The 26,892-nt window shown below is 41.2% G+C and overlaps 1 protein-coding gene across 5 annotated transcripts; it reads right to left on the reverse strand.

Moving 5' to 3' along the window:
- Nucleotides 1–4,887: 4,887 nt before the first annotated feature.
- On the reverse strand, nt 4,888–26,827 carry LOC106024307 (butyrophilin subfamily 1 member A1-like). 5 transcript variants are annotated; one of them, XM_034292506.1, is made up of 9 exons: nt 25,948–26,692; nt 16,253–16,603; nt 15,848–16,129; nt 10,353–10,469; nt 10,155–10,175; nt 10,005–10,022; nt 6,506–6,532; nt 5,662–6,252; nt 4,888–4,933 (listed from the first exon to the last, which is right to left on the reverse strand). In XM_034292506.1, exons 1-8 carry the CDS (start codon nt 26,132–26,134, stop codon nt 5,708–5,710), a joined length of 1,548 nt encoding a protein of 515 aa, XP_034148397.1. In that variant the 5' UTR covers nt 26,135–26,692; the 3' UTR covers nt 4,888–4,933; nt 5,662–5,707. The 5 variants fall into 5 exon arrangements, with proteins under 5 accessions (XP_034148397.1, XP_019901999.3, XP_028975984.2 ...); XM_020046440.3 differs by adding an exon at nt 20,920–20,995 and having other exon boundaries at nt 4,920–6,252; XM_029120151.2 differs by adding an exon at nt 20,920–21,018 and having other exon boundaries at nt 4,920–6,252; nt 25,948–25,975.
- Nucleotides 26,828–26,892: the final 65 nt, after the last annotated feature.

Here is a 26,892-nt window from a genome sequence, read left to right on the forward strand (position 1 = left end):
GATAATACAACATCCAGTATTAGTGGTTCATGTGTGGTTTAGGTAGAGATTATACAACATCCAGTATTAGAGGTTCATGTGTGGTTTAGGTAGAGATAACAGATGTGATGGCAATTTCTAAAGTCCAAATAGACAATATCCCCCACATTCCTCTACCTATCTAAACAGTGGGACTCAGTCCTTTAATCAGTGAGAATACATTGTATAAAGAAATTTCCACAACACAGAACATCCAGAATTAGTGGTTCATGTGTGGTTTAGGTAGAGATAACAGAACATCCAGAATTAGTGGTTCATGTGTGGTTTTGGTAGAGATAACAGAACATACTGTGGCAGATTACAAGGAGAGGTGAGGGGAGTGGTGATTGAAGGAAGGTATCTTGCGGCTCGTTGGCTCCACCCCCGAGCCTTATATGGACTTCCTCTTCCGACACAGACAGGCTGGGATCAATTGGGTAATTAGGTATTGGAGGGTAAAAGGGAAGCAGCTGGTTTTAGGGAGAGAGAGAGGGTAGAAGAAGGTGGGACAGTGCGAAGAGGCGAGAAAATATAGAACTGTGTGACTACTTGGTGTGACCCGGACTGGCTGACTAACCCCCTGTGTACCGAACTGATTTGGATGAGAACCTGTTGGTGGATTACCTGTGGACTCCCCGAGGATAGAAGACGATGAGAATGGAGTGTGGACCGTGAAGCAGTGGACGGTGAAGTAGTGACAAAATCCCCTCCTAAGCTGTGAATTGTGCTTAATAAACTTTTCCAACTGTGTTCAACTGTACTCCTGGTGCCGGCTTGTGTTATTGTGCTGGTGACGTGGAAGCCCACACCCCTGGGCTTGCCACAATACATACTTCTGGACACTCATCTAGTATCCGTTTCCTGTGTCTCTCCCTGTTATAATAGTATAACCAGACACTCTGAGGCTTCAAAACGTCAAAGGATTAAAGGAAAAGGGGCAGAGCAGCGTTTGATCAACTGGGTTTTATCACTTGCCTTTTCCAAAGCTTCTTGTAAAATGCAGCCTTCCATAGTTGTTCAATACCTGACCACTTCCAACATTATAATTTAGAGAACATTTTCAGTTCAAACAACTATTCCTTTTAGCGTATCACATGTTACTCTTGCCCTGGTCCAAAATATTAGAACATATGCAGAGTTTAAAAAAAGGAACTGGAAAGGCAAGAGGAACATAGGATAAAGGTCCCTGCATTCCAATTCCGCTTTGCTAAGCGCACATCTTACCATTGCATCACAAAGTCTTGTTGAATGTTATGCAAAAAGCAGAGACGGGCACAAATCCATTAACTGTTATTTAAGTTCATTTTTCTGTTAACTCAAGTACGCTAAACCAAAAACTTCATAAACATACTTTTAAAAACCTCTAGAATCTAAGCCAATTTGCTTCAGTCAGTGGGGAACGAGACCAAATCTAATGCTTGCTGACAGTAATGGCTCTAGCCATTTGGGGCCCCAAAGATACATTTGATTTAGGGCCCCCTCTCCCCTATCGGTCTAGGGCCCCCTAGCTGTCGGAGGGCCACTTATGTTGCTTATGACTGGAGCCGGCCCTGCTTCCTGTGCTGAATCTTTTGGGGAATAGGGAGTGTGTAGGTGGGGGGCATAATATGGTCCTGTTGGTTGTCTGGTAACCTATGACTCTGAATAAACACGGTCTGTGATTGGTTTTCTACATTGTCCGTCATTGTAGAATAAAGTTGAGTACCCTCTGCATAGAGAGTGATGGTACTCAACTGTTTTGAGAGGGGGCCTTGTAGATCAATTAACCAAAATGCTCCTTTTTTCACTGGAAAAAAATAAGTCTTTAGGTTCAACCATTCGGGAGATATTAGGCACTATGTCACCTTGAAGACTGTAGTTGTTAAAAAAGAAAATATTGACTTCAATTGATGTTGAAGCCACTATGAAATCCGCCTCTTTTGACTGTTAAGCAAAAAGCTATAGTTTTTGGATTCTAATGAAAGCTCTTAAAGATACCTAAAAAGGCTTTTTTTGTTTTTAGGTGTTTTTCCAGCAAAATAATAAATCAGTTTTTTAATAAACAATTTGCGTTAACGTTTATCGCTAACTTCTGTTACATTTTTACCGATTTAACTGATTAACGGTTTTCGAAGTTAACTTTTTGGTGAATGGATTAACGGTTAACAAAGTTCACTTTCTGAATAACCGTGCCCAGCTATGCAATAAAGAAAACTACAATACATTTTATCATATGATATTTATTTCTGATAAGTAGTTACCACTTTGCAGTGAGCCTCGAGAGAATGAACCCTTTATCAGACCAATTTGACAACATTTCCAAGTGCTTCAGAAAGCCCTAAATGCTCCAGAAAGCCTTGATTTCCCATCCCTACAATTTCTGGCTACGTGGTTAGGTTTTTAGGGTAAAACAATAGGAAAATAATTCTATGACAATTTCTTGGTTACACTCAGGCTTATACTAGGGTTTGTATTACTAGAGTCACATACTACATATAACTCATATGCTAAAACTTGCACTCAATGTTGGCATATATATATACATTTAGTCTTATAATCTTCTATGGAATGTATGTAATATAGTAGAACATAATGAACCAACACTGAATCGTAGGAGCTTAACTACAAGCTATGTAGAAATTGGACGGAAGAACCCAAAGTACTGCATACCTGAGATGTTCGTAGGTATATAAAACGTCTACACACCCCTGTTAAAATGCCAGGTAATTGTGATGTGAATGAGACAAAGATAAATCATGTCAGAACTTTTTCCATGCTAATAGACTCCTACCCAAAAAGACAGTGCTGTAATAAAATAAAATGGAGCTTCAACAAAGTATTAGTTTAAGGGTGTGCACACATGCAACCAGGTTATTGTGTGTTTTTTATTTTTCCCCCTCAAAGATTTCAGTTTGTTTTTCAATTGAATTGTTCATGTTATAGGTCACATTAAGGTGGAAACATTTCTGACATGATTTATCTTAGTCTCATTCTTCTACATCACAAGAACCTGGCATTTTAACCATGCCACGCTCAAAATTGCTTAAATCACCTTTCTTTCCCATTCTGACATTCAGTTTGGAGTTCAGGAGATTGTCTTGACCAGGACCACAACCCTAAATGCATTGAAGCAACTGACATGTGATTGGTTGATTAGGTAATTGCATTAATGAGAAATTGAACAGGTGTTCCTAATAATCCTTTAGGTGAGTGTATGAGAGGAAAAAATAGGATATATTACTGTCGGATTTCCCGTAATTATACAATTTTACTTTGCACTCTGCAGACCTACAGGGACATATACCAAAAAATGCAGCGTGAAGGAACGTTGGTGCAGTTCTGTGCTTATCAGGTGGGTTAGCCAATGTATTATGGATGCAAAAGGAGAAGAGTGGGTTTATAATTCCAATATTTATACTAGTTTGACTGGCTAGCTTCGCACGTGCACAACTAGTGAAGTTGTTTATTGAATGTTAATCATCATGTTTAATTTTGTTTTTACATTATAAAAATATAGCCTAATAATTACAACAAGAATAATACTGCACACAGATGAGAAGTGTAAATAAAAATCTGCATGCCTAGACAATTACATGAACTATTTAAAATGAACACAGAAAAAATACAATTTGCTTGGCTTTCATTTTTATTTAATTTACAAAAACATACAACATCTGTAGGTGAACTTCTAGACGACATACCAAAACATAACTCCGCCAGATTGGTGTACGGTAGACGGGTTTTTCTCGCGGTGCAGTTCGCTTACCACGGCCCGTGTGTACGCACCTTTATAAAGAAACTTAATATAGCGTTATTCATATTTTTATTTTACCACCAGAAAAAATTCTACTTTTATTTTTGTTGATGGTTTGCTCTTCCCTCCCCACCTGAGCCCCTCAAGTACTTGGTACTAAATGTGTAGTCAAAACAGGAAAGCCTAGCGCCAATATTAGCATAAATCACTGGTGTAGCCCTAGTACCGGGGTAAAGCACCAGTGGAAATGCGGCACAAATGCCCCCTTCAGGAGGTTGGACCCTGTCCAACGATGAGCAGCAGCAGTTTGGAAAACACAAGAACACAATAAAATATGCAATGAAATCCTAAATAGCTAATTTAATTTCTACTTAGTAGTACTGCAATAGTCTCTGATTACAATTATTACAGAGATTATTAACACACAGTTACATAAGCACACAGAACAATTGCACACAATAAATGTGGTTAGAAAACACAGTGATCTAATGATGGAGGACTGCCTTGTTTGATTTAAAACAGTCAGTCAGTGACATTACAGGACAGATGACCAGTGGGTTGTTTGATTTAAAACAGTCAGTCAGTAACATCTACAGGACAGATGACCAGTGGGTTGTTTGATTTAAAACAGTCAGTCAGTGACATCTACAGGACAGATGACCAGTGGGTTGTCTGATTTAAAACAGTCAGTCAGTAACATCTACAGGACAGATGACCAGTGGGTTGTTTGATTTAAAACAGTCAGTCAGTGACATCTACATGACAGATGACCAGTGGGTTGTCTGATTTAAAACAGTCAGTCAGTGACATCTACATGACAGATGACCAGTGGGTTGTCTGATTTAAAACAGTCAGTCAGTAACATCTACAGGACAGATGACCAGTGGGTTGTTTGATTTAAAACAGTCAGTCAGTGACATCTACAGGACAGATGACCAGTGGGTTGTTTGATTTAAAACAGTCAGTAACATCTACAGGACAGATGACCAGTGGGTTGTCTGATTTAAAACAGTCAGTCAGTAACATCTACAGGACAGATGACCAGTGGGTTGTTTGATTTAAAACAGTCAGTCAGTGACATCTGCAGGACAGATGACCAGTGGGTTGTTTGATTTAAAACAGTCAGTCAGTAACATCTACAGGACAGATGACCAGTGGGTTGTTTGATTTAAAACAGTCAGTCAGTGACATCTACAGGACAGATGACCAGTGGGTTGTTTGATTAAAAAAACAAAAAAACATCATCAAGTTTCAAATATCCCTTAACGGCCTCCCAGCGTGAGTTTTTTTGCAGCTGATTTCAGCACTCACTCAGTGTTCTAGAATTTAATTAAGATTTAATTAAGTCACAACACATTTCATCCACAGTTGCCCAAAAACACCACACTGCTTATTAGTTATGTTTCTAATTTCTAATTTTGACTGGTTAAAATTATATTAGCAAACTACTAATATAAGCAAACTACAGCAGTAAAGGTACTGGCACGCTTCACTTGTTGTAACAATAAAACATACGCTAACTATCAAACAATATGTTGTGCGTTAATCATTTATTTACGTTATTATTCAGACGCTCTCAAAAGTTTGACAAATTATGGATTCCAGTTCATATTTAGTAATAGACAAATAATTGGTTTTTGAAGGTTACATTGATTTACTGTCTATATTGAAGGTTACATTGAATTACTGTCTATATTGTCCCGTATGCGCAGCCATTCATTTGCATTGCACTGGATATTGGGAGTCGCAAGCAAATGTAAATGACAATCCGGTCGCAGAGTAACTAACTCATCATTTTATCTTTATCTTTGGTTGATAAACAAACTTGGCAGTGCCCACAAACGTTAGCTACCTTCGGGTATGTAACTTCTAGAACGTTTTTACACAATGATTTTGACCAGTCGTCAGCTGACATCTACAGGACAGATGACCAGTGGGTTGTTTGATTTAAAACAGTCAGTCAGTGAAATTTACAGGGCGGATGACTAGTGGGGCTGAGTTTTGACCATCATCATTAAGACCAGGGGTGAGGAATGGATGGAGTTTCTCGGTGAAGGTGCAGCCAGTGAAAGAGTAGATGTGACACCTGGCCTCCACATTGAAGAAGGAGACCTGTCCCGCCTCATAATCCACAAATACCCCCACCTTCTGGGGCTTCTTTCTCAGGGAGAGGGGGACCATGGGCTCAGCGATAGCCCTGAACTTTCCATCCCTCAGCCTCACAATCCAGAATCCATCCTCAGGGTTCACTGTAATCCACCCTTTTCTCTTGACAAACTCTTGGGCCACTCCTACAGTCCACCAACGCTTCCCCTTCACCTGAACCTCATAGTAGAATCTCCCTGAGGAGAAGCCCTCCTTACCCAGGACACTGGGACTGTAATCAAACCTCTTTGGGATGTCAGGGAGATCTTGTTTTATTTCTCCAAGTCTCACTTGTTTCCCGTCCTCAGACAGGATGAGTTTGGGATGTGCAGTATCAGGGTCTAGAGTCACATCCACTGGGGAGAGAAAAACATACACTATGGTAAATACAATGACATCATGACATCAACATCAACTTACCTGTTCATGCTGACAGCTGTTAAAGACACATGGCTGTTGATCAAAGTACAACATTTAGGTAAAAAATAATGATAGTTAAGACAGGTTAATACTCTGTATTGTAGAGTATTTATGTGTTTAGACCAGATGGTCCAGAGGTCAGTATGAATACAGTCACATAGTAACTCTGGTGGAGAGAAACACACTGACCTGCATGTCTTCTGATGTCTTGAAAAACTGAAATATAAATAGTCTGTTGGTTATGACAATGAGCAACATAATGATGAAGGACATTATAAACTACTGTGTTCATAATGAAATATAAACTACAGTGTTTATATTGATTAATGGTATTATAAACTACGGTTTTCATAATGATAATGATTTTATAAACTACTTTGTTTATATTGATTAATGATATTATAAACTACTGTTAATGATGTTATAAACTACTATGTTCATCCTGATTAATGATATAATAAACTACTGTGTTCATCCGGATTATTGATATCATGAACTACTATGTATTTGTGTCTTGCAATCCAGACTATAACTACTTTGAGTGCTCTTACCCAAGCAATTTACAGTTCACACATTTATCTAAACGGATCAGTACAGTTAAAATAGTTCTCCTGTTACTTTTCATGGTATGAAAGCAAAACAAAATTCTTGAAAATAATGGTGTTTTTTGTTGGCGTAAAAATTATGGAATTTCAGTTTCTTCAGATAGGATTGAAATTCTGCTCCACAACATGACTTCATGTAGTCTGTTTAGTAAATCCTTCCAGTAATGTGTGTATAATCTGGGTTAGAGACACTGAAACACTACTGACCCAGCTGTTTGAGTTAAACTATGGTCACACCAGTTTGTGTGTGTGTGTGTGTGTGTAATTCATGTCGTAATATTTAAGATCGTTACGACCTGACAATTTGGTGCTCTGGCTATTTTTAGATTTTTTAGATTTAGGGTAAACCTTACAATAAGAGTTAGTAGTAATTTTTGCTATAATGGCTAGAATTAGGGTTAGTTTATTTTTAAGTTTATGTATACATTGACATTAGAAATAGGATGAGGTTAGCGGATAGTGAAAATAAGTCAATATTTCTTCTGATACCCACATCACTGGAAAAACCAACCTGTGTGTTTGTCATGCTACTTTCAAAACTGCCGAAGCATTCTTATGTACAGTCATGGTCAAAAGTTTTGAGAATGACAAATATACATTTTCACAAAGTCTGCTGCTTCAGTGTCTTTAGATATTTTTGTCAGATGTTACTATGGTATACTGAAGTATAGTTACAAGTATTTCATAAGTGTCAAAGACTTATTGACAATTACATTACATTTATGCAAAGAGTCAATATTTGCAGTGTTGATCCTTCTTTTTCAAGACCTCTGCAATCTCCCTTGGCATGCTGTCAATTAACTTCTGGGCCACATCCTGACTGATTGCAGCCCATTCTTGCATAATCAATGCTGGAGAATTTGTGGGTATTTGTTTATCCACCCGCCTCTTGAGGATTGACCACAAGTTCTCAATGGGATTAAGGTCTGGAGAGTTTCCTGGCCATGGACCCAAAATGTGATGAAAAACACATTTTTCATCACCAAACTGTTCTTGGAAGGTTGGGAGAAGTTGCTCTCAGAGGATGTGTTGGTACCATTCTTTATTCATGGCTTTGTTCTTAGGCACAATTATGAGTGAGCCCACTCCCTTGGCTGAGAAACAACACCACACATGAATGGTCTCAGGATGCTTTACTGTTGGTATGTGTTATGGAAATGTACTTACTCCTTTCAAGAGTTCCTATAGATGGAATTACCATCACACATGACACAGGACTGATGGTAGCGCTCCCCTTGTCTTCTCCGGACAAGATTTTTTCCAGATGCCCCAAACAATCGAAAAGGGGATTCATCAGAGAAAATGACTTTACCCCAGTCCTCAGTAGTCCATTCCCAATACCTTTTGCAGAATATCAGTCTGTCGCTGATGTTTATCCTGGAGAGAAGTGGCTTCTTTGCTGCCCTTCTTGACACCAGGCCATTGTCCAAAAGTCTTCGCCCCCTGTGCGTGCAAATGCACTCACACCTGCCTGCTGTCATTCCTGAGCAAGCTCTGCACTGGTGGTGCCCGATCCCACAGCTGAATCAACTTTAGGAGATGGTCCTGTCGCTTGCTAGACTTTCTTGGCTGCCCTGAAGCCTTCTTCACAACAATTTAACTCACTCCTTGAAGTTCTTGATGATCCAATAAATGGTTAATTTAGGTGCAATCTTACTAGCAGCAATATCCTTGCCTGTGCAGCCCTTTTTTGTGCAAAGCAATGATGACGGCACGTGTTTCCTTGCAGGTTACCGTGGTTAACAGAGGAAGAACAATGATTCCAAGCACCACCCTCCTTTTAAAGCTTCCAGTCAGTTATTCTAACTCAATCAGCATGACAGTGATCTCCAGCTTTGTCCTTGTCAACACACTCACACTAACGAGAGAATCACAGACATGTCAGCTGGTCCTTTTGTGGCAGGGCTGAAATGCAGTGGAAATGTTTTTTGGGGATTTAGTTTGCAATTCATCTGATCACTCTTCATAACATTCTGGAGTATATGCAAATTGCCGTCATTAAAACTGAGGCAGCAGACTTCGTGAAAATTAATATTAGTGTCATTCTCAAAACTTTTGAACACTACAGTAGTATCCCTGTTCTTGCTGCCCCGGATTTCGAGCAAACTTTTAAACTGGAAGAAGATGCTAGTGCCAGAGGTGCTGGTGCTGTTCTGCTACTGGCAGACCAAAGTGGAGTGGACAATCCTGTCTGTTATTTTTCTCGGAAATATAACAAGTGTCAGACTAACTATTCAACCAAAGAGAAAGAAGCTCGCTTTGTTGTTATCTCTGCAGTACTTCGAAGTCTATGTTGGTTATAGTGCACTGCCAATGATAGTGTCTATGGACCATTACCCCTTAGTTTCTCTCCACCGTAGGTGCAACCAGGACCAACGGCGTATGCATTGGGTGCTAATTGTGCAAAATTATAATTTGGAGATCCGTCACAAAAAGGGTTCTGATAGTGCGCTGGCTTTTCTATCATGTGGATGCCATTGCTCTTTGAATCTGTTCTGTATGACACTCGAGTCGCAAACCATTGTAGGTTTGCTCTTTTACAGGTGGGAGTGTTACGCATGCAGTATGTGCGTTTATGTTTTTCCCCTCCTGCCGTTTCTCCAGGTGTCCCTTATGGTCCTGATTGTGCTTGTTGGTGTTTCCCACCTGTCAGTCGTGAGAGCATCACCTGACTGCTGAGGTGGACCAATGAGTGGACACTCCTCCTGATTGCACCACCTGTTCCTTTTATCCATTACCCAATCATATCACACATCCCTGGTTTAAAAACCCAGTCATGGTATTTTTGTATACTTAGCAGTGACCTAAGCGGTTCGTGAGGCAGGCAAGATCCGTTTACGGGTTTTTGGAATTCATTAATTAATTACTTGAGTCCAGCTCAGCCACTTTTCTCAAACTGTTTACAGTGTGTTCATAATAAACGTTTTGTGTTTGACTGCAGCGTTAGTTGTTTGTGTATTTTGTTCTCACTGTTCCTTTACACTATTACCATTTGCATGATTTATGTTACAGGTCTCTTCACCATCCACCCTAGTCTTCTAGAGCCACAGGGCTCGTAACAGTGTATGTAAGATGCTACTCACCGTACTTCCTGAGGTCAACTGTAATGTATAACATAGACGAAAGACAGAGAGAACATCATAATGTCAACCAGTAGGTGTAGTTTGTTTCTTAAATCCTTACAATCATTAGTGAGTAATCTGGGTCATCAAGGACATTAAAACACTACTTACACAACTCTTGTTTTAGTTCACCTGTGGTCGGTCACACACACACAGACACACAAACATAAAAAAAAACATTTGTTAGTAGTGTAAACACAATCAACTACAGATGTAATACACTAGACTTTGTCCATAGAATATAATGGGTTGAAAAATCATAGCACACAAATTTCAAACAGATAAACATTAATCTCATGCCTCCATTACCTTTCTTCATATGTATCCCGTATACAGTCAGAGCTGACCCAATCACAGTGATGACTCCCAAACAACATGACACAATGAAGGACCGTCTCCATGTGGTTGCGTAATCAAACAACTCACCTAAACACACAAATCATTAGACCTGAACAACACGGTTTTACTTTAATACACCACATCAGTAGAAGTGTATTTGATATACTCAACTACCATCTTTGTCTTAATATTTCCTGTTCTCCTGTCACATGGACGTTCATCTCACTCTTTTTCCCATAATTCCCTGTATGTTGGTGGTAGCGACATCATTTTCTTTCACTGTGGGCAGCAGTATTTTGTGAATCTGCCAATGTAAGCCATTCACCTATTGCATTGCCAGAATGCAGCATCTTTTTGCAGAGTTAGACTCCCAGAAGTGACATTGATGTCTGCAAATATCTAATCCTATTACAGACGTACAGTGCTGCTAGAAAGTGGTATGTGAACACGACAGGGATGGTCATTGTTTTTGTATAAAATATTAAATTAAACCCATAAAATCCTTATCTAATCACCAATTTGTCATGAAGACTTTCCAAACAAAGGACACAAACAAAAACACATGCTACAGTATATTTGCATTGTTTATTTACCAAAAGTGGTTAACTTGAAATGTGTGCAAAGTTTTTTTGGTGGTAGGCACCAGGTTTGGGATTTCGTCATTTTAGAGGCAAGGCCATTTGGGCTTCGGTTTCACAAAAATGTTTGCGGCACAGAGGCCACATGCCAGGGCACAAAGGCCGTTGAGTGAAATAAGAGCATTTGGAGCTTACAAATAAACAACTTGACTTGTTGATAGGAAAAAAACAAGCATGGCATAAAAACATACATTACTAACTTTTTTAATATCATGTTTTGAATAATAACTTATATCACAGAGCAAGTAATTCTTGTTTTCTAATCTTTCTTCACAAACGCTGCCATGTCAAGTAATGTCAAACCTAACATTACTTCTCTGAGTTTTCAAAAAGTGTTCAGGTGTATTCTCCCACACGGAGATCGGATCTTTCCCACCTCCCAGTTCCTCATGAACGCACCTCGCAAAACAGAGAGGTTTGATCAGCTATCTATTAATAACTAGTTAGCTTGCTTGCGAGTTTTTCAACCAGAGCAACGGGCAAAGACGGCCATGGCCATTGTGGCCGCAGTACAATTCCTACGCTGGTAGGCAGGGTTGCAATCTTTGTAAACATACAGTAGCGGTTTTGATTCTGATCAAAAAGTTTACTTTTGGACTAATCTGACCAGTGAAAAATAGATTAATAAATCTTCAGGTTTGTCCAGGAGATAAGATAGGCAGCTTAGTTTTATTTTTGACAGCAAAGGTTTCTTCCTAGCAACCTTCCCATGAATGCCATATCGATTCAGTGATATTCCTATTGTTAAAGCACACACAGTAACCTGAAATGCATCCAGGGAGGTCTGTAAAAGCTCCAGATTTAGTGTGGGTTGGCATTTAGCAGATTTATAATTTTTCGAGTGACTCTTGGGGATATTTTGGAAGGGCGTCAAAATCTTGTCCGAGTTGCTGTAATGTTGAAATTCTCTGCATTTCTAAATGATTTGTCTTTCAGTGGACTGATGGAGCTCAAATCTTTTTGATATATGATTGTTTAGCCATCCCCAGACTGTTGTGCTCTCACTAACCAGTCAATAAATCAAATTTATTTTATAAAGCTTCTTTACATTAGCATTTGTCACAAAGCGCTTTTACAAACACATCTGCTACACGCACAGGGTCCAAAATTAGCACCCGCCAAGTGTCAAATGCAGGTAGATTTTCCATTTGGTGAGTAAATCTCTGAGGGCTATTATTAAATTACCATGTTTGTACCAAAATGGTAATTTAATAAAAAATATGTCTTGATGGCTTTGAGGAAACTCCTCATGTTTGCATTACATTGAAATCCAGCATTACTTCGGTGAGAAAATATGCATGCATTTTTGAAGGAATATGGTATGGAGCGAAGTTGGCTGTCTGATAGCTAATCCGGTCTTAAACTTGTTCTTCTAAATCTTGAGCAGAATTCTCTGGTAGCTGCTATAGCTAGCGCCGTAGTAAGACAGATGTTTCTGTACTGACAGTGAAACGGTAAGGGTATTTGAAGTGAGAGAAATCTCCCAGACTGAAGCCTGCATTAGCTACGTTGTCTATACGTTTAAAAGTTAAGTATGGTAATGCTACCCCCCATGTTTTAGTTTTGTGAATGATTAGACAGGTATCTAGATAATGGGTTCATATTTTGCCTGTAAAACTATGGAAAAGGGGCAAATAGCGTAATTCTTCCATTCTCAGAGTAAGAGGCCATGAATAGAAACAACGTTAACAAGGTGACCAGAAATCATAAACATTTCACTGTCAAACATTTTTAACAAAGTGTTAAATATAAAGGAATAATATTTTTATCATTTCAATAACCCCCGGCAACTGCTTTATACAGTTCAAGTAAGTTTTTAGTTTTGGAAAATGAATTGTAAACTAGTGAGCCAGTGACTGAAGCGTTAGTCACCGGGAATGTAACTCTGGTTATATGAGTGGAGCTCCACCCCCTAGAGGGAATGTAACTCCGGTTATATGAGTGGAGCTCCACCCCCTAGAGGGAATGTAAGTCCGGTTATATGAGTGGAGCGCCGCCCACTAGAGGGAATGTAACTCCGGTTATATGAGTCTTCGTCTAACGATTCACTTGACAAGAGGGAAAAAAAGGTAGCTCATCTTCTCTAGCTACGCAAAATAGAGTGACTCAGCCAACAACGTGATGCAGCTCCATGTATGGGAATGGAAGATCATAGCAATTACAATACTTTGGCCCTGTGCATCTTAGGTGGGCAACACATGCAAAAGGTACAAGTGATTTAACAGGCTCAGACACCGCCTGAGTCTACACAAAACCACAACTTACACCCAAGCAACGTTTAGCTTGTTTATTGAAAGGAAAAGTTAGTCGGGCCAAATCTGCGACGCCGTCAGACTCGGCCATTTCTCTGCTGAGGGAGGAAGAGACGGGGGCCGTGAGGGAAACGTTGCCGCTCACAAGCAGGAAACACACGAACGGTGAGGGACCTGATCCGGTGACAGGTCGGTGCAATGGCGAAACATTTCTTCATTATGAGATGTCGAACTAAAGAATGCAGACGAAAAAGTAATCAGTAGAACTCAGCAAGCGTTTGCCAAATAAAAAGGGAGCGCATTCTCTGGGCTCACGGGTCCTATATAGGGGCGCTAACTCTAGGGGGCGGAGCTCCACGACATATAACTAGGGTACAGTGTACTCATGATTTTCCGTACACTCACGGTACTCCGTAGAGTTAGCCTTGTGTACGTCAATAAAAAAAATTATAGAAATGTTGACCTGAGAAGCAATATAGAAATGTTGACCAAAGAGTGTCACTTTATGATTTGAATAATGGAAAAACAATTCCGTAATATTCAAATCTTTTGAGATGTACCTGTACTTTTAAGCTGCACTGTATTTTAACTATGGTATCTGGAACAAGGTGGTGTTTTTGCTCTATGATGGCCACAGCTGATCTACAAAGGTAAAAGTAACCACATAATAGAAATTAGATAAAAAAAGTAAAACAAATGTAATTATTTGGATACAAAATGGGCAGTACTTCTAAATAACCTTTTTGTATATTCTCATTTTCCATTATTTTTGCCGGAAATCTACATATCAAATTTAAATGTTTTTTTTGTTTTTGTTATTCTAAACAATTACAATTAAATTAAACAATAACTAAAATGACTGGTTTATTCAGTAACATTTAGGTATGAATATATTTGGACAATTCAAAATGTTGGCTCTATACGCCACCCCTATGAATTTGAAATGAAACAACAAAGATGCAATTGAAGTGCAGACTTTCAGCTTAAATTCAGTGGGTTGAACAAATATTGTATGAAACGTTTAGGAATGGCAACCATTTTCATACACAGTCCCCTTATTTCAGGTGCTCAAATGTAATTGGAAAAATTAACACAATCATGAATAAAATGTAAATTTTTATAACTTTGTCGAGAATCCTTTGCAGGCAATGACTGCTTGAAGTCTGGCACGCACGGACATCACCACACGCTGGGTTTCCTCCTTTGTGATGCTTTGCCAGGCCTTTACTGCAGTGGTGTTCAGTTGTTTGTTCATGGGCCTTTCTGTCTTAAGTTTTGTCTTCAGCAAGTGAAATGCATGCTCAATCGGGGTGAGATCAGGTGATTCACTCTGCCATTGCCAAATATTACACGTCTTTGCCTTAAAAAACTCCTGGGTTGCTTTCGCAGTATGTTTTGGATCATTGTCCATATGTAAAGTGAAGTGCCATCCAAATTCACTGAGTTTTTTTGTCATCCTGTTCAGACAGGAAACACCACATATGAGTTTAACCATATATTAGAGAACTTGTGTACAGCCCTGTATATGCAAGTCTTGCCGTTAGGTTCTGCTCCTTTAAGGTAACTAATTGCCATCACACCACAATAACATACCTTGTTATTATTTATGCAACTCCCATGGCAATGAGCAAGGTAAGCAGCACCGACCCCCCCCCCCCACAAGGATCAAAGAATCGAACTGGTGAAGGCAGGGGTGGTGGTGGGGGGGGTGCACCCGCTTGCTAGTACAAGCTCAACAAGCGACTGAGTGAGTACCTGATGGTTATATAGACAGGTTGCAATCTGACATGAGAAAAGAGCAATCCTGCAAACGCTGATGCGTTGCTGTCCAATTACCACTCGGGTTCCCTGGCTGAACTGGCTACGCTAATTCTTTTTAAGGTGTATTTAATAAATAGGCACTCAGGCATCACTTAATGTAACTTCATCCAGCATTCCTTGTTGTGCTCCATTTCAAAATATATACTACAAATTAAACATCAAATTATCTGCAGTGTTTCATGTCACCTAAATAATCCAATGTTGTGTTACTCACTAGGGATGTGAACCTCTGTCACCACCTCCTCATTGATTATATTGTATTACTCACTAGGGATGTGAACCTCTGTCTCCACCTCCTCATTGATTATATTGTGTTACTCACTAGGGATGTGAACCTCTGTCTCCACCTCCTCATTGATTATATTGTATTACTCACTAGGGATGTGAACCTCTGTCTCCACCTCCTCATTGATTATATTGTGTTACTCACTAGGGATGTGAACCTCTGTCTCCACCTCCTCATTGATTATATTGTATTACTCACTAGGGATGTGAACCTCTGTCTCCACCTCCTCATTGATTATATTGTATTACTCACTAGGGATGTGAACCTCTGTCTCCACCTCCTCATTGATTATATTGTATTACTCACTAGGGATGTGAACCTCTGTCTCCACCTCCTCATTGATTATATTGTGTTACTCACTAGGGATGTGAACCTCTGTCTCCACCTCCTCATTGATTATATTGTGTTACTCACTAGGGATGTGAACCTCTGTCTCCACCTCCTCATTGATTATATTGTGTTACTCACTAGGGATGTGAACCTCTGTCTCCACCTCCTCATTGATTAGTCTCTGTTGGACTCTGCAGGTAAAGCGGTTGGTGTCAGTCTCCTGGACAATGACATGTTGTTTGACTGTGTAGAATCCCTTTAAGTCTCTGTGTGTCTCAGGAGGTCCAGCTGAGAGACTGACTCCTTTACTGTCCAGCCACACCAGATCAGGTTCAGGGTGCCAGCCTTCAGATTGACACACCAGACCCATCCCTCCCTCTCTGTGTCCTTCAATGGACACCACTGGCCTGGATCCTACAGCTACAGACACACAGATAGACTGGATGTTAACTGATGACAACAGACTCAGACTGTATACAGTATTATAAAGGAATTATGTGGCAGTCATTGTACTATAGTAATTATATGAATAATGAATCTCACCTTTAACAAAGACTTCCATTTTAACGCCATCATACCAGCTCGTTGTCTTAGTAAAGCATTCATAACGCCCTTCATCAGTGACTTGTACCCTGGTAAGCTTTAAAGAGATGTTTCCCCTCCACAGTTCCTCTTGAAAAAGTGATGTTCTTCCTCTGTAGGAGGGAACCTGATCCTTTTGTATAATTTTGCCATTTTGGTAGCTATAGAGAAGATCATCTATGAAGTCAAGGTTACGCCAGTCCACTGTCATGTCTTCAGCACTGATGTTGGGTTTGAGGTAACAGGGTAGAATGATGTCATCACCAGTCACAGCAACAATGGGTTCAGTTGGACCAAGAACCTCAAACCTTTCTGAACAGAAAAGAAATATAAGGAACATTCTATGTTATACATAAGGATGTACGGAAACACGTAACCACTCCAACACACAAAACGAAGTGATTTGTAACATCAAAACCACTGGCATGTAAAGTGACACTAACTAAAAAAAACTTTGAAGTTTACATTTGATGTTTTGAAACAGATAATCTTTTGAGGTTCTTAAATATATCACTGTCTGTTGTAACACCACTTAATAAAGTGTTGCTCAAGTGTTGGACATTTTCACTTTTTCACTTTTGTACTCACTTTTGTTGCCAGCGGTTTAGACCTTAATGGCTGTGTGTTGAGTTATTTTGAGGGGACAGCAAATTTACACAAGCTGAAAACTCACTACTTTACATTGTAGCAAAGTGCCATTTCTTCAGTGTTGTCCCATGAAAAGATATACTCAAATATTTACAAAAATGTGAGGGGTGTACTCACTTCTGTGAGATACTGTATATGTCAGCGGCCGTCACTGAAAATGTATTATGCACATGGCTCAGCCAATCGGGGCACACCTGCCCCTATAAATGACCATCAGTCCCGTGCACACCCTCTCTTTATCTCCACATCAGCTGAACGTCACTTTGCACTACCAAGATATTTTAGCGCCGGTTTTCTTTACACCGAGGTCTTGGAATTAATCACGAAGACATTTTCCGCCGCTGCCTGCCGTTGCGCTGACCTGGTCTCGAGTGAGGACACCCTCAACCTGCGTGTGTCCTGCTTGGGTCCCTAACATGCACGGGACAGACTTACTGACTCTCCGGCGTGCTCCAGCTGCGCCGCGCTGCACCTCTCAGTATGTTAACGTAGAGCCCTTGTGTTGGCTTGACTCCACTGGCCCAGATACCCACACCCCCCTAGGGGGTTTGAGTGGCAGGATTTATTTTCCTGAAAATTGTCAGATCCTGACTATGTTTATTTCCCTAATGTGAGTTAGGGGAACTCTGCAGTCCCTCCCTCCTTGGGGTTTGTGGAATGCATTGTTTTTTTCCACAAAACTCCTTCATCGAGTCCAGAGGTCTGAGTCTATGTTACTGTCTGCTACCCATGATGGGGACAGTTTAGCACTTCCTTGGGTTCCTAGCGTCGCACCGGTTAGCTCCCTACTTGTTAGCGACCAAGGTTCCCTTGGATATGAGCAGCGGCATTCTGTGGACAGGTTTCTTCGCACACGCCCTTTAGCTTAGGCCTGATGAACCCCGATTGCTCTCGTTGCCCACGTAGTGGCGTAGTGAGTAGTTTCCCTGACTCCTGTGTGGGAGACTGAGGTTTGGATCCCCAGTGTGGCTCTTTCCCTCCCTATCTGTGGCGACTACGGTTCCTTTGGGCATGGGCCATGAAGCTGTGTGTGAACAAGTTCCACACACAAGCCCAGTAGCGTTAGGTCTCATGAACCTGCCACCGATAGCTCTCGTTTTCTCCCCTTTTCGGCGGAGTGAACATAAGTAGGTGATCGCCGGTAGTTCAACGTGTGAATCTTTACGGGGACGTTATAGAAATAACTGTCTCTGAGTGCACTACACCTGTCCAATCAGATAGAGGACAACACCAGGCAATGGGCTCTGCAGCTGGAAACGGCGCTGTTAATTGGCTCAGAGCCACGTCGCCATAACTATGGCTTGTGCGGACTGGTTCAGAGCTTCGTTGCCTAGGGAACGTGCCTGCACCAGCTGTAAAGCAAGCTCACATGACTTTGCCTTATTGCCATTCACTCTCATTGACTGCTATGCCATCATTGTTACAGACAGTGTGGTGGAGTAATGGGTAGCATCTCTGACTCCCATCTGGGAGATCTGGGTTCGCGTCCCGAGTGAGACTCTCCTTTTCGATAACACGGTTCATTTCATTACGTCGCTCTTCACAGCATTGTGTGAATCAGTATGTGTAACCGCTGTTCCGAGCAGTGTGTAACCGCTGTTCCGAGCAGTGTGTGCGGACCAATGCGGATCAGTTAGCTTCAGTTATAGACATAACCGTTGTGGCGTGATCCCCATTGCTCATTTCAGCGCCTACTCCCACGCCTTGTGGCATTATAAACCAGCTCAGAAGCTTTAATTTCCTCCCGCCTGGGGGTTAGACAGACAAGAGTGAAAGGGTGCTTCATGGCACACTACGGTCTGTGTCTACTGACAGCTTGTTACAAGTTAACGGCTCCTGTAGACATTGGTGTTCTTTCTCGGGCTTGTCAGCAGAATAACACTGTTTGACAAGCGCTGTCTTCAGCCCTGCTTTTCAGCACTTTGTTGTCATGGAGTGGTTGTTATGCGATTTCGTCAGATTCTGCCGGGCTGTCTCTCTCCCTCCAGAGCTGAGGCCCATGGCTAAGGCCTCAGTGGGAGCCTCAGTGGGAGCTGTCCAAGATGCTGCAGTTTGAAACTAAACTCCTCTCCATGAAGACGGCTTAACACCTCGCTCTGTGTTCTGTCAAGCGAGTGAATGATCTGCGAGCGCTGTCTGTAAACCCTTGAATATGGGATTGATATTCAACTGTAGGTTATAACAGGCTGGCAAATTCATAAAACAAAACATGGCAACAAAGAAAAAAATGCCCGGTATAGCATCAAAGACAGTGAGCAGTCTTTTTTAATTGTTGTCTATGAGGCCCCAAATTCTTGCAGGTGGTACAGCTGCCCATTGATCTTGGCAAAATGCCTCCAGGTCCAGTCTTTGGTCGTCTTGCATGAACCGCACATTTGAGATCCCCCCCAGAGTGGCTTGATGATATTAAGGTCAGGAGACTGTGAAAGCTACTCCAGAACCTTCACCTTTTTCTGCTGTAACCACTGAAGGGTCAACTTGGCCTTGTGCTTAAGGTCATTGTCGTGCTGGAAAGTCCAAGAGCGTCCCATGTGCAGTCAGTACTTGGTACCTCCATTGATACAGACTATACCGTACAGTATCAGTAAATTACGTATTTTTGCCTTAAATCAATTTGTCAGTGTTGCAATTTGGGAGTACTCACTCGTTAACTGCCATAGCTTTTCTAGTTACCTTTACTGTTGACAATTTTTGAGTTTTCGAAATGGTATCTAGTTCAATTGGAAAATGCGGGTAGGGAAGCTGACCTCAGGACCCGTAGCCAGTTAGCTAGATTTCTCATTTAAAACCTTTCAGCTTTCATATGGCCAAGAGTGGATCATACCGTACATAGCTTGTTATTTTAATACAATATTGCAATGTTGTGGTGTAAATTGGTCATCTTAGTTGCTCTTGTACTATAAATTACTGAGTATACTGTATTTTTTGTTCTTCATAGACACCAATGATTGGTCAGACCTATAGACAGTAAAGTAAGATTTACTATAAAGTCCAGAAACCTCTGGTTAGGATGCAAGAAACTGGGTAGGTTAGAATAGATCAAAGACTTAATTTCCAATGCATCTACATGGTGATAGACAGGGATGGGCAGTATTTATGATGCCAGTATTTATTTCAAATACAAAATAGAACTTTGTCATTTGTATTTGATGAAAATCCAAATCCACAAAAGCATGGCTTCACTAGAAGAAGATTAAAATTTTAGAATGCCCCAGCCAGAGCCCAGACCTGAATCCTATTGAATATCTGTGGGGTGATCTGAAGAGGGCTGTGCACAGGAGATGTCCTCGTAATCTGACAGATTTGAAGCGCTTTTCATCTTGGCAAAGAAGAGTGGGCAAATATTGCCACGTCAAGATGTGCAATGCTAATAGACTCCTACCCAAAAAGACTGCGTGCTGTAATAAAATCAAAAGGTGCTTCAACAAAGTATTAGTTTAAGGGTGTGCACACTTATGCAACCAGGTTATTGTTTTTAATTTTGTCACCCTCAAAGATTTCTGTTTGTTTTTCAATTGAATTGTTCACGTTATAGGTCACATTAAAGGTGGAAAACATTCTGACATGATTTATCTTTGTCCCATTCTTTTACACAAGAACCTGGCATTTTAACAGGGGTGTGTAGACTTTTTATATCCACTGTATATTCTGCATCTCTCAATAGATTCCGTGGTTGGAGTTGGGTTAATAATCCTTGACAAGTTCTATTGCTACTTTCTGATTACATTTCTGGCTACATTTAAAATCACAACATACTGATCATTTAAAAATTGTTGACAAAGTGCTGAAATGCTTGTTTTCAACTTCCAAATAGGTGTCCAATGATTGATAAATAAATAATGATGATGGTACCCTAATTGTGGCTGTTAAATATCCTATAGAAAATTTGCTGTTTAACAGGATCATGATTTTGCATACCATTGCATGAATGACTGCCTGACACATAATTTATTATTAGATTCAAATGATGAATTACTTACTTGCTATGAATAAAGGTGTCATCAGTTGTCTTCATAGGAATTAATTTGAGTCAGTGTTGCTGATGCAAAGTAGGCCCTTCATTACCAAACACCAAGTAACTAAATTAGGATACAATTTTGAGTCATTAGCAAAATCCCAGGATTTTCACTCTTTTCCAGGAGGGTCACGTTGACCTGCCTGTAATATTGGGGGGGTCATGTCCCCCCGTCCCTCCTAAATCTATGCCCCTGATTACAGTATACCCATTTCTCCGGGTACCACTACACCACTGGGTAAGCATAGTCAGAGGTGCAGGCTTCGGTCATAAACAGAATGGCACAGACACAGGCGGAAGTACACAAGGGCTGGGCAAGTCTCAAAAACACAGGCAGGCAAAAAGTTAAAACATGGCAGTCCAAAAGGCAGGCAAAAGTACAGACAGGCTAAACTAGGAGTCAAAGGAAAACTAGGCTAAAGCAGGTCAGTACACAAAAATCCAACAACGGTAGTAATTATGAGAGACACTTTGCAAAGACTGAAGTGTTCATTCTGATGAATAATTTGAATAAAAACATTTGTTACATCATAGCGTTTGTGTTTTATTGCTGTTTAAATGTAGGCTAGTATATGGCTAGGCCTATTTAAAACATATGCCCGGTAGCTGATCTATACGGACGGAATTGGTCGTCAAAAAAAGGTATAGCCTACACTCTGCACTGAGGTGGAGCGTGAACCCAGCTTCAAATTCCTGGGTGTTGTCATCTCCGAGGACTTCTCCTGGACCCTCAACCCTGGTCAAAAAGGCACAGCAGTGCCTGTACTTTTTGAGGAGGTTGAAGAAGGCCCACCTGTCTTCAAAGATCCTTGTGAACTTTTACCACCGCACAATCAAGAGCATTCTGACTAACTGCGCCAATGTGTGGTTTGGCGGATGCTCCATGGCTGACCGGAAGGCCCTGCAACGGGTGGTGAAAACTGCTCAGCAGATCACTGGTGCCTAGCTCCCAACCATCATTGACCTGCCTTTGTAGCAATGTCTGCAAAGGGCGTGGAGCATCATTAGGGACCCTTCACATCCATGTCACAAACTGTTTGCCCTCCTACCGTCAGGCAGGCGGTACAGGTCTCTTCATTCCCGCACCATCAGGCTCAGGAACAGTTTCTTCCCTACTACTGTAACCCAGCTGAACTCTGAAGACCCAACACCCGCCCACCCACCGCTTAGTACTGCCTCTCAGGTACCTTGTTGCAATACTCTCCTTGTATTTCTTGACTCTCTCACTGCTTTACAAAGTCTGATAGGGACGTTTTTCAGTTGCTACTGTTGCTACTATATGCAGCTCCGGAAAAAATTAAGAGACAACTGCACCTTTTTCTTTCCTTTCCAAAAAAGTCTAAAAGGAAGGTTTTGAGTGAGAAACTGAAGGGTTAAAATTAAGAAACCACTGCAAATTGACACTTCTCAAAACTTTTGTTCTTTTGGATAGGAAAGAAAAAGTGCAGTGGTCTTTTGTTTTTTTCTGGAGCTGTATGTCTACCTTGAGAACCTTTTTCTGCTATCCCTGCATTTCAGTTGCACATGCTACCTTCAATTTGCCTTCACTGCACAGCTATTCACTCACCTAAAGGATTATTAGGAACACCATACTAATACTGTGTTTGACCCCCTTTGCCTTCAGAACTGCCTTCATTCTACGTGGCATTGATTCAACAAGGTGCTGAAAGCATTCTTTAGAAATGTTGGCCCATATTGATAGGATAGCATCTTGCAGTTGATGGAGATTTGTGGGATGCACATCCAGGGCACGATGCTCCCGTTCCACCACATCCCAAAGATGCTCTATTGGGTTGAAATCTGGTGACTGTGGGGGCCATTTCAGTACAGTGAACTCATTGTCATGTTCAAGAAACCAATTTGAAATGATTTGAGCTTTGTGACATGGTGCATTATCCTGCTGGAAGTAGCCATCAGAGGATGGGTACATGGTGGTCATAAAGGGATGGACATGGTCAGAAACAATGCTCAGGTAGGCCGTGGCATTTAAACGATGCCCAATTGGCCCTAAGGGGCCTAAAGTGTGCCAAGAAAACATCCCCCACACCATTACACCACCACCAGCAGCCTGCACAGTGGTAACAAGGCATGATGGATCCATGTTCTCATTCTGTTTACGCCAAATTCTGACTCTACCATCTGAATATCTCAACAGAAATCGAGACTCATCAGACCAGGCAACATTCTTCCAGTCTTCAACTGTCCAATTTAGGTGAGCTCGTGCAAATTGTAGCCTCTTTCCTATTTGTAGTGGAGATAAGTGGTACCCGGTGGGGTCTTCTGCTGTTGTAGCCCATCCGCCTCAAGGTTGTGCGTGTTGTGGCTTCACAAATGCTTTGCTGCATACCACGGTTGTAACCAGTGGTTATTTCAGTCAAAGTTGCTCTTCTTTCAGCTTGAATCAGTCGGCCCATTCTCCTCTGACCTCTAGCATCAACAAGGCATTTTCGCTCACAGGACTGCCGCATACTGGATGTTTTTCCCTTTTCACACCATTCTTTGTAAACCCTAGAAATGGTTGTGCGTGAAAATCCCAGTAACTGAGCAGATTGTGAAATACTCCATCAACCATGCCACGCTCAAAATTGCTTAAATTAACTTTCTTTCCCATTCTGACATTCAGTTTGGAGTTCAGGAGATTGTCTTGACCAGGACCACACCCCAAAATGCATTGAAGCAACTGCCATGTGATTGGTTGATTAGATAATTGCATTAATGAGAAATTGAACAGGTGTTCCTAATAATCCTTTAGGTGAGTGTACATCCCACTTGCAACATATATTATACTTAATACTTGTAAATGTTCTGCCCCCTTCTATTGGCACTTCTGCTTAGATGCTAACAGCATTTCGTTCTACTGCACTTGTACGGTTCAATGACAATTAAAAAAAAAAGTTTAATCTAATCTAATACACTGATGAGCCAAAACATTATAACCAACTGCCAAATATGGTGTTGATCCTCCACAAGCCGCCAAAACAGCATTGACCCGCCGAGGTAGGGACTCTGCAAAACATTCGGTCCATCTGGCCTCAAGCAGATCCTTCAAGTCCTGTATATTACGAGGTGCAGCCGCAGTGAATCAGACTGAGATCTGGGGAATTTGGAGCCCAGGGCAACACCTTGAACTCTTCATCATTTTCTTCAAACCATTCCTGAACAATGGGTGCAGTGTGGCAGGGTGCATTATCCTGCTGAAAAAGGCCATTACAATCACAGAATACCATTGCCATGAAGGGGTGCATGTGGACTGCAAACAATGTTTAGATAGGGGACATGTGTCAAATTGACATCCAGATGAACGCCCGGACCCAGGGTTTCCTAGCAAAACAATGCCCAGAGCCTCACACTCCCTCCACCGGCTCGTCGTCTTCCCACAGTGCATCACTTCCTCAGGTAAACGGTGCACACGTAAACGGCCGTCCACGTTATGGTAAAGAAAATGGGGCTCATCAGGCCAGACAACCTTCTTTTACGGCTCCAAGGTCCAGTTTCGAAGCTATTGTGCCCATTGTAGGTGCTTTCTATGGTGAACAGGGGTCATCATGGGCACTCTTACCAGTCTGCGGAAACGCAGCCCCATACACAGCAGGGTGTGATGCACTTTGTTTTGCGACGCATTCCTCCTGTAACCATCAGTAAAATGTTATGTGACTTGTACCACAGTACACATTCTGTTGGTTCGGACATGACGGGATAACCTTCATTGCCCTTGTGCATCGATGAGCCTTGGGCGCCCAACACCCTGTCATTGGTTTGTCCCTCCTCGGGCCACTGTCGGTAGGTACTCGCCACTGCTGACTGGAGGCACCCCACAAGCCTTGCCGTTTCAGAGATGCTCTGACCGAGTCGTCTGGCCATAACAATTTGGCCCTTGTCAAAGTCGCTTAGGTCTTAACTCCTGCCCATTTCTCCTGCATCCAACACTGAGTATGAGTATTGTTCGCTTACCATCTAATCTACCCAGACCTTGACATGTGACATTGTCAGGAGAAGATCCACATTATTCGCTTCACCTGAGTGGTGATAATGTTTTGGCTCACCAGTGCAAGTTTTGGTCAGGGACTGATTTACATTAAGCTATGGAATGAAAAGGCTACTGGTAGGAGACTTAGTGTGAGCTCAGTCTGAAATGTAGATGTTTCCCAGAAATGGTTTTGAGTGATGATTCTTTATATTTGTATTGATTGTTTTGATATTCAGCCAAATTTAAGAATGGAGAATTTGAAAGAATACACTTTTGCTTGTGGATGTGATTGGATCTTTCCTGAGTAAGCCTGCTGGGTAAACTAATATGTTCATGGTAGGTCTATGACGTGCTTCCCTAAACACTCTTAGTATAGGTTAGACCAGCAAAATGAAAAGTTTGCTAAAAATTAGATCTGTATATTAACTTGTTCAGAGAGCCCCCAATGTAATCTGTAGACAGGGTCATATCAGTTCATAAATAGGTGGACAATTATACATCAGTATTGATGGTGCATAACTATCTAGTACCTATTCAACATTTAACCAGAGAAAAATACCATAATTCAATGCCTGTCACAATAAGAATTAAAACATTTTAGTATGCCATTAAACCGGTAATAATTTAAATTTGCTTATACAAAAAGACATTATTAATGTCATAACTTCCTGGTAATGACACTTAACACAGGCTAGTAGAATTGTCCCTATAATGATAATTTTCCTGTGCCAGATATACAGAATTAAAAGGGTCAAAGTTCTAAATGTCCAGGAGACTCTCCAAAGGATGTCAGTTGAGTCTGGCCCACCCAGTACTATTCATAAAGGATGCTACATGTTCTCACATAGATACAATTATTACAGTCTAACATTTTAAATGTAAAAAAGGAAGGACTGTTCAACATACTTATTGCAAACCAATACAACAATAACAAAGTCTTTGTCAATGCAATAACTCTCTATGTTTACTGACACATTAAGTGGAACAGCTAATATATAAACAAAGAGAAGTAATGGCTGTAGTTACCAGACTCAGAGGTTAAACTGTAGAGGAGAATCAGCAGAGTCACAAACAGACTATCTGGCCCAGTTACCATTATTCCTGAAGGAGACAATTGGCCTAACAAAGAAACAGACATCATGAAGATCAAAAACACATCAACCAACAGAACTAGCATTATTAGCGTGCCTCTGCCCCTGTCAGGAAACACCATGTACTTTATTATTCTGTAGCCTGAATGATTTCACTATGTAACAACATTTTTGTTCCTGCCGACTCCTTATCTAGAGCTCTGACAAATTGTTTCATAAGACCCAATTTGATGTGCATCAGCACCTTCTGGGTGTCCACCTGACGTTCCTCCCCACAGAGAACTCTGTCTGCTGTGGCCAGTCCGGCCTGTGGTAGCGCACCTTGGAGTCCCTGCTGTCCCAAAGGCAAAGACAGCAGGGAAACTTGGTAAAACCGGCTTGGAGACCCATCAGGAATGCCACCATTTTGAAGTTTCCTATGCCCCCGATTTATGTTACTGGAATTTATGTTACTGGCTCTATGAATGTATGTTTGTCTTATTTTGCCAATAAGGAATTGCTTATAAATATTTAAAAACCCATACCGTCATTACAGCACGTCGGTAAAGATCAGTGAAAATGAAAGTAACAGACCACCTCAGCCAACGCCGCATTAAATTGGGTTTTAATGTTAGATATTCTAAGTTGGTCAACGGCTCTCTCACGAGAGTGATATAGATAGAATCAGGTGAATATAGAGAGCAGAGTACTCACTTTGGCTCTACAGTTTCGTTCCGTTTTCTTCAAATCTGCTGTGGCCTGAATTGGTGCAAAATGTCAGCTGACTACAGTTGACCAATGGGAATTTAGGGGAAGGTATACGTTTAACACGTTTAGCCAAGAATTCGATACGGCCAGAATGAGGGAGGGAGGGAGGGAGGGAGGGAGGGAGGGAGGGAGG

The sequence above is a fragment of the Esox lucius genome, chromosome 5, assembly GCF_011004845.1.
Source record: "Esox lucius isolate fEsoLuc1 chromosome 5, fEsoLuc1.pri, whole genome shotgun sequence".
Lineage (NCBI taxonomy): Eukaryota > Metazoa > Chordata > Actinopteri > Esociformes > Esocidae > Esox > Esox lucius.

Coding starts and splice junctions, on each gene's coding strand:
- LOC106024307 (XM_034292506.1), bottom strand. CDS start 26,134: ATGGTGTTTCCTGACAGGGGCAGAGGCACGCTAATAATGCTAGTTCTG. Junction 16,604..25,947: donor CAGTTTAACCTCTGAGTCTG/GTAACTACAGCC, acceptor TTTTCTGTTCAG/AAAGGTTTGAGGTTCTTGGT. Junction 6,253..6,505: donor AGACATCAGAAGACATGCAG/GTCAGTGTGTTT, acceptor TTCTCTCCCCAG/TGGATGTGACTCTAGACCCT.